This window comes from Zonotrichia leucophrys, unplaced genomic scaffold (genome assembly GCF_028769735.1).
Source record: "Zonotrichia leucophrys gambelii isolate GWCS_2022_RI unplaced genomic scaffold, RI_Zleu_2.0 Scaffold_520_35672, whole genome shotgun sequence".
Classification (NCBI taxonomy): Eukaryota; Metazoa; Chordata; class Aves; order Passeriformes; family Passerellidae; genus Zonotrichia; species Zonotrichia leucophrys.
In genome coordinates, this window is record NW_026992725.1 from 1 (window position 1) to 8,139 (window position 8,139).

Consider the following 8,139-nt stretch of genomic DNA (forward strand, 5'->3'; position numbering starts at 1 on the left):
CCTCATCACGGTGTGCAGTGAGTGCAGGGATGGGCACGGGTAGCCCCCACAGATGCCTCGAGTCCCCTGTTGCGGTGTGTTGCAATGTCCTGTTTTAAACTTCCGGTCCCTTCCCAGGTGTGCCTATCCCTTCTCCCTTCCCCCTCGCCCCTCGCTGAGTGTGCCCTGTCAATCAGGCTAACATACCAGCAAGGCGTTGTGTGATTGGTCCCTCAGGCCTGGGGGACATTGGCCCGTATAGGTGTCCCTAGTCCCTTGAGACCCTGCCCCTTCACCTGGTTGGTGGCTCACCTGTCCCCTCCCCTTCCCCTGCCCTGAGCTTAAAAGGTTAATGAGACCATGCGGCCTCTATTCTGGTGGCAGCAGTTGCCCCGGTTCAGACCTCTGTACCTGTGGAATAAACATCTGGCAACCCTCCAGCAGAATCCACTCCTTTCTTCTCTTCACCATCGCCAGAAGCTCTCTCTCCTGAGGTAAACGGAGTCCTGACAAGCCTGGACTTGCGCCCGTGCCCCGCTGCAATCTCCTGCAGCCAAGGTATCTCTGGGGTAAAGCACCACAGTGCTGCCTTTGGCCCAGCAGCGAGGGTCAGAACTGGCCCAGGCACCATCTAACAGGTTATATTGAGATTCATATTCCAATAGCTATGGAAAAAAATCGTCTGACTTTTCAGATACCCATTGCCAAAATAGGTACTTTTGCAAAAAATTTTCCTCTATGCAAGGGTATCTCTCAGAAAAAAACTGCTTACTCTGGCTGGCCTTGGCCCCTCTGGTGGTCACCTCTTATCTGCCCCTGAAACACTGGGGCTCTCTTCTTTCATTTCTATGGAAAAGAACCGGCTTTCTTGTCCAGGGACCATGGCCAAAATTAGAATTTGGCCTCCCAAGTTCCGTATATCCAAGGATTGCTCCTAGACAAAAAAAAACCCAGGACAAACAGGTCAGGCTGGCTCTGTCCTCTGGTGATTTTCTTAGACTATGAGCTGAATGTTTTCATTTGGAAACACCTTGGAGAGGGCACAGAGATCACTTAATAAGGGATTTTGAGGTCTTGGGCATATGGCCACTACATATGGACAAAGGAACTCTGTGCTCTGTGCTGTTGTGGTGGTTTTGCATCATGGAAGTCATGTCCTAAGAGAAGCTGCAAGCAGCTTCCTCTGTGTCTTGCAAAAAATCAATCAGTAATTAGCTTTGAGAATTGACCATGTGTTCAACCACTAAGGAAACTGTGCACGCCTCTGTGAAGACACATGTTAAAGATGAGAAAGCCTGGGAGGGTCTCTTTCCCTTCGGGCTGGTAAAGAGGTAACAAGGCTGACCTGGCCCCCATCTCAGCCAGGCCGGGCTGGGCGGCTCCTGCCGTGGGGCTGGGCCCTTTCCCAGGGACCCCGCCAGGCCCTATCGACTGCCAGGCAGGGCAGGGGAGGCCACGGGGCCGAGGCCAGGGCAGGCCATAGCTGCAGTTGTGACCATCTGGGCACTGCTGAGCCCTGCCCCACCGCCAGCCCGAGCCCAGCCAGGATCCACTGGGCCCCAGGAGCAGCCCCGGGCCGGGCCGGCTTGGCCAAGATTGTGCCACTGTTGGGGTTCAGCCGCAAGCCCTGGGCAGGGGGAGGAGATGCCATCAGCCCCCGGCCATGCTGCTGCTGTGTTCTGGCCTGGCTGCTGAGATCCTGGCCCTGTCCCAGCACGGCCCATCCTGACACAGCCCCAGTGCAGCTGCTGCAGAAACCTCCATCGTAAAACAGCTCCGGCCCAAGCACCGAGCCCGGCCGGGGTCACGGAACCATCTGCAGGCCCCGGGTGAGATATGCACTCTTTCAGTGCTTCCATCCTCCCTCGAGTGAGAGAAAAGGACAAAGTTTAGGCTCATAGAGGATCAACATGAACACACCAAGGTCAGTGAAGAGGAAGTTGAGTCCCAGATGGGGATGAGGAGATGCCTTGATCTTGGGGCTGAAATCCTCTTGTAAAGCTATGGAGAAGGATGTAATTGATACATCAGACTCTCTTTTTCCCTATAATGCATTGAAAAGTATGGGGAGATGACTTGTTCAGAATTGCCTCTGTGGCAGCAGCTCTCTGGCCACAGAGAGAAACAACTTTCCCAGGCATCATGGTGAGAAAGTCTGTAAGAAGATCAGAGAAAAGAATGAGAAACAATTCTTATCTTCACTAGCTGAACCTAGTATTGTAAACATGTGGATGTGTTATGGAGATTTACCAATGGGTGGTTTCCTAAATAGCCAATGGTGATGGTATTTGGACTGGAGGACCAGTTAGGACCACCTGTAGTGAACTAGACTATAAAAGTATGGGTTTCTTAATAAAGATTATTGTCAGCCTTCTGTGAATCATGGAGTCAAAGTCTATTAATACCTGGCCGTGGGCCCTTGACGTGAAAGGCCTCCATGCTAATGTAAGCAAATGCTGAAGTAGCTGTGATCCCATGAGAAGTCTGAACAAGGAAAGAGAGTAGAGTGATGAGACCCTGTGCCCTCAGAGACAGAAGAAGATCTCTGTTCCCAGAGATGAAGATGATTTCAGAAATAATGAAGAGAACCTTGCTCTTAAACAGTTCATCTTTAAACAAACACCCCATAAGTTGACATGGCCCATAAATACAGCTGGGGGAAAAGATGTGAAAAAATGGGAGGGACTTCACAATTGCAGATTTTCTGGATGGCTGGTATTCATGGAAATTGAGAGCCATGAGAGAACAGTTTTCTTATGGAGAAGTCTCCATAGCATGAAAGAGAGACTCCTCTCCCTAAAGGAAATGAAGAAAACTATTCTAGATGTGGTAAACTGACTGGAAATTTTAGGTTTTGTCTCCTTATATTGTCAATAAGAAAGAAAAGGTTGTAGGGAGAGGAGAAGTGTTCTCAAAGTTTTCTGATTCTGATTCCTATTGTTCTTTTAATTGCTGGTATTAACATTGCTTTACCCCCTTTAAATACTCTTTCTTTTAGTTACTATTATGAATTTTTCTTCATACCCTTTAAAAGATTTGAGCCTACTTTGCTTCCTCCGAATCCTCCCTCACAGCAGATACTGAGTAAGTATATTCTAGTGAGTGCACCGGTAATTAGCCTACACTGAACCCACCAAACCAATTAAAACATTTGCAAAGAAATCTCAAAAAAAATACTACAAAAAACTTCCTGATGAACTGCTCCAGACAAGAGGGAAATCAAGGCAGAGCCATGGTTTGTCAGGACTTGCTTGATCCTAATGGGTCCTGTAGTGCATTTGGAGCTGAGCCCTGGAACCTCAGGGCCTGAGAAGAGATTGCACAAACCTTTCCAGGAGTCAAAGTCAGAAGCAAACTCCAAAGTGTCTCAAGGCATGAATGGGTCCCACTGAGGTCCATCCCCTACACAGGCTCCACATGGACTTATAGGAGGAGAGAATTATAGGCCAGGATGGCACAAAAACCTCTTGGACACTCAGTGTGGAAAGGAAAATCCAAAGTACCTTAAAAACCTTGAGTATCTCAAAGCATTAATGAGCCCCACTGAGTGTCAGTACACAGCTCTCAAGGGACTCGTTAAAGCAGATAATTGGGGCCATGATTGTACAAAGTTCTAACAGAGTCTGTATCAAAATGGAAATAGCAAGTACCTTAAAATAACTGAAGTACCCTGAAGCATAAATGGCCCACTAAGTGTCATTACAGATAAAGGCTCTCAAGGGACACATTAAAGGAGATATTGGAGGCTGGAACTGCACAATCTTTTTCATAGAGTCTGTATCAAAAGGGAAACACCAAGTAGTTTAAAAAACTGAAGTACCCTAAAGTATCAATGAGCCTGAGTGAGTGTTGTTACTGACAAAGCCTCTCCAGGGACTAATTACAGCAGATAATTGGAGGCCATGATTATTGCACAAACGTCTCAGAGACTCCAAGGCAAAAGCCAAACCCAAAGTCCTTTGAAAAACCTGCAGTCCCTCAGAGCATTAAGGAGCCCCCAGGGCCATTCCTGAGCAAGACGCCCCAGGAACTCCTTCCAGCAGATCCTCGAGGCCACTGGGATGTGGGCTAGGGGGGGATGCTGAGGGCAGGACAAGGGGCTGACAGTGCCCAGCCTGGCTGGGGCTGTGCCAGGAGGCCCCAGGGCCTCAGGACAAGTTGTGTCCTCACAGCACTTGGTGGCACAGACCCTGCTGCTGTGCCCCAGGGCACCAAGACTTGGCTTCTCTTTGTCCCCACCTGTCATCACTGCCTCCAGTTCTCTGCTCTGCCTGGGGCCTGGGGACACTTTCTCTGTCCTGTCCCTCAGTGGGACCCATTAAAAGTCCAAGAAAGTTTGGAGTTGGATTCTGACTTGGAGTTCTGGAGAGGTTTCTTCAGCTCCCTCTCAGGGACTGATGTTCAGGGCCTGAGCACAAAGCCCCAGAGGCTCATTAAAGTCCTTGTGCTGTGTCTGTGCTGCTGAGCTGGGCTGGGCTCCTGGCACAGAGGCAGCTCCTGGTAACCAAGAAGAGCTTCAAAAGTGCATTTCTCTTGATGAGCAGCTCTTCTGCCAGCCCAGCAGGGCTGGGGCACTGCCTGTAGCCACCCTGGGCACAGCACAGAGGCACAGAGAGCTTCAATCAGTCAGGGCTGGGAAGGTGCTGAGAAGTGCCTGGGGCAGAATCACTGCCAGCCCTTGGCACAGGAACCTCTGGCTGCAGGACAATGCAGCTGCAGCTCCTGGAGTGATCTCCTAAAGCTGGAACATCCCAGTGCCTACAGACCCTGTGAGTACATTCTCTGATTGTCTCTGCGCAGAGCAGCCAGGGGTGCCCAGGGCTGTCCTGCAGAGCAGGGTCCTGCAGCCCAGGGCGCTGTGCTGGGGCAGGGACTCTACTGCCTGCCAGGGACAGCTCTCAGCCAGCCCTGGCAGCTGCTTCCAGCACTGGGGGACAGGAGCTGGGTGGGAGGAGACAGCTGGTCAGGCTTGCAAGTGTTCTCCTTGTGTGGGGAGGGTGCTGCATTGTTTAGGACTGCTCCCAGCATGGCAATTTTCTGCAGAACTTTTCAAGTAGATTATACCGGGAGCACAGCAAGGAAGGGGCTGCATAAAAGGGAAAAATTTATTAATTTACTGCTTTGACGTGCTGGGATGGGAAATTGCACGTAGATATTAATCTCTCAGTTCATGTTTAGAAAAAAAATAATATATATATCTCAGCTCTGAATAAAGCAGGCAGTGACAGAAATCAGCACAGGGCCCCTCACAGGCAATGTCAATGTCACTTTTCCAGCCTCCTCAGGGTTGCTCTGACATTGCCATCACAGCCTGCAGAGCCAGAGCTGCCCCTGGGCAGTGCCAGAGCTGGGAGGGGTCTGCAGGGCAGAGCTGAGCCCCCAGGGCTGGGCTGGGCTCTGGCCCCACTGGCAGGGCCATGCCCTGGGAACAGGGAAGCAGCTGCTGGCAGGGACAGCTCCAGGCAGCAGAGCCCTGGGCAGGCAGTGGGGGGAAAGTGCCCCCAGGCTGTGCTGGGATATTTCAAGTCCTCTCCAAACCCAACTATTCCATGGTTACTTTTTTACAGATCCCCATGCCAAGATAATGCAAATTTCCAACAGCAGCTCCATCAGCCCATTCCTCCTGCTGGCATTGGCAGACACGCGGCAGCTGCAGCTCCTGCACTTCTGCCTCTTGCTGGGCATCTCCCTGGCTGCCCTCCTGGGCAACGGCCTCATCATCAGCGCCGTAGCCTGCGGCCACCACCTGCACACGCCCATGTTCTTCTTCCTGCTCAACCTGGCCCTCAGCGACCTGGGCTCCATCTGCACCACTGTCCCCAAAGCCATGCACAATTCCCTCTGGGACACCAGGAACATCTTCTACACTGGATGTGCTGCTCAGCTCTTTTTCTTTGTGTTCTTCATTTCAGCAGAATTTTATCTCCTGACCGTCATGTGCTACGACCGCTACGTGTTCATCTGCAAACCCCTGCACTACAGGACCCTCCTGGGCAGCAGAGCTTGTGCCCACATGGCAGCAGCTGCCTGGGCCAGTGCCTTTCTCCATGCTCTCATGCACACAGCCAATACATTTTCCCTGCCCCTGTGCCATGGCAATGCCCTGGGGCAGTTCTACTGTGAAATACCCCAGATCCTCAAACTCTCCTGCTCCCACTCTGACCTCCGGGAATTGGGGTTTCTTTCTGTCAGTGCCTCTTTATCATTGTGTTGTTTTGTGTTCATTGTTTTTTCCTATGTGCAGATCTTCAGGGCTGTGCTGAGAATCCCCTCTGAGCAGGGACGGCACAAAGCCTTTTCCACCTGCCTCCCTCACCTGGCTGTGGTCTCCCTGTTCGTCAGCACTGGCATATTTGCCATCCTCAAGTCCCCATCCAACTCGTCGCCATCCCTGGATCTGGTCCTGTCAGTTCTGTACTCGGTGGTGCCTCCAGTCCTGAACCCCCTCATCTACAGCCTGAGGAACCAGGAGCTAAAGGCAGAAGTGTGGGGACTGATCACTGGATGGTTACAGAAACATTAAAGTGTTGGTCAATTTCTGCAAATCACTTGTAATAAAACTCATTTTTGATACTTCTTGTTGGTTTCATTTTGGAGATCTGTTTCCTTTGTTTTAATTGTTTCATATTGTCAATAAAGTAAAGCCATTCCTTGTGCCATTTCTTATTTTGTTTCTCTCCACATTCCCTATGGCCACAGACTCTCTCATTGAGGGGCTGAGCTCTTGCTGGCTTTAAAGGCACTAAAAGATCTCCCAGCAAAGATTTTTGCAGAGATGCCCTTTTGTTGCCTTCTCTGGAGCTGCAGCAGCAATGTCTGTGTGCAGAGCTGGGGGCAGATCAGTACTGGCCCAGCAGCTGTGCCCAACAGCAGCAGTACTTGGTGTTGCCAGTGCTGTTGCCGTGGCCCTGCCCCGCTGCCCTGGTGGCCCCGGTGTTGCTGCAGGGCCTGAGTGCTCTCGGGACCAGGCACAGTCCTGGGGGTGGCAGTGCCGGGGCTGCAGCAGGGACAGGCCAAGTTATATAATTAATTTGTTATATAAATAATTTGAAATATAAATAATCTTTGATAGTTCTTTTGGCTTTGTTGTTTTTTCCCCCTGTGTTTTAGTTTTTCAATATTGTCCATAAAATAAAATCATTGGTTTCCCATTTCTCATTTTGTTTTCCTCTGCCTTCCCTGGAGCCATTGACTGTGTCAATAAGGAGCTGCAGTGTTGGTGGCTTTAATAGAACTAAAGGATGTCCCAGCAGAGTTTTCTGCAGAGATGCCCTTTTGTTGCCTTCTCTGCAGCTGCAGCAGCAATGTCTGTGTGCAGAGCTGCAGGCAGGTCAGTGTTGAGTACAGCAGCTCTGCTTCTGCTGGCCACTCCATTCCTGATCCAGACCAGGAGCTATTGGTCTTCTTGGCCATCTGGGCACACTGCTGGCTGCTGTCCAGCCTGCTTTCCATCAGCCCCTGCAGGTCTCTTTCTGCCTGGCTGCTGTCCAGTCACTCTGTCCTCAGCCTGTAGTGCTGAAGGGGTTGTTGTGGCCAAAGTGCAGGACCCAGCACTTGGACTTGTTAAACCTCACCTTGTTGGATTTGGGCCCTGGATCCAGCCTGTTCAGGGCCCTGTGCAGAGCCCTCCTACCCTCCAGCAGATCCACACTCACATCCAGCTTGCTGTCGTCTGACAAGATATCCTTAGTTCCATGGGGCCCCTCAGTGTCACAATGGCCTCTTGGTTACTCCAGACCTCGCACTGTCACAATGTATTGAAATATGTATCCCAATATAACCAGTTAGATGGTGCCCAGGCCAGTTCTGACCTTCGCTGCTGGGCCACAGGCAGCACTGTGGTGTTTTACCCCAGAGATACCTTGGCTGGCGGCAGAGTGCAGCGGGGCACAAGACAGGACTCCGTTTACCTCAGGGGAGAGCTTCTGGCAATGGTGAAGAGAAGAAGGGAGCGGATTCTGCTAGAAGGTAGCCAGATGTTTATTCCATGAGCACAGATATGTCTGCACTGGGCCACTGCTGGTAACAGAATGGAGGCCGCATGGTCTCATTCACCTTTTAAGCTCAGGACAGGGGAAGGGGAGGGGACAGGTGAGTCACCAACCAGGTGAAGGGGCAGGGTCTCCAGGTACTAGGGTCACCTATCACACGACGCCTTGC

At 51.1% G+C, this 8,139-nt stretch overlaps 1 protein-coding gene across 1 annotated transcript; it reads left to right on the forward strand.

Annotated features, from left to right (window-relative positions):
* Positions 1-5,891: 5,891 nt before the first annotated feature.
* Positions 5,892-6,502, forward strand: LOC135441789 (olfactory receptor 14J1-like; the record flags this gene model as incomplete). The annotated part of the gene is made up of 1 exon (XM_064701337.1): positions 5,892-6,502. A coding segment is annotated over one exon (611 nt), but the record flags the coding sequence as incomplete, so codon positions are not given.
* Between the last annotated feature and the right edge of the window lie 1,637 nt (positions 6,503-8,139).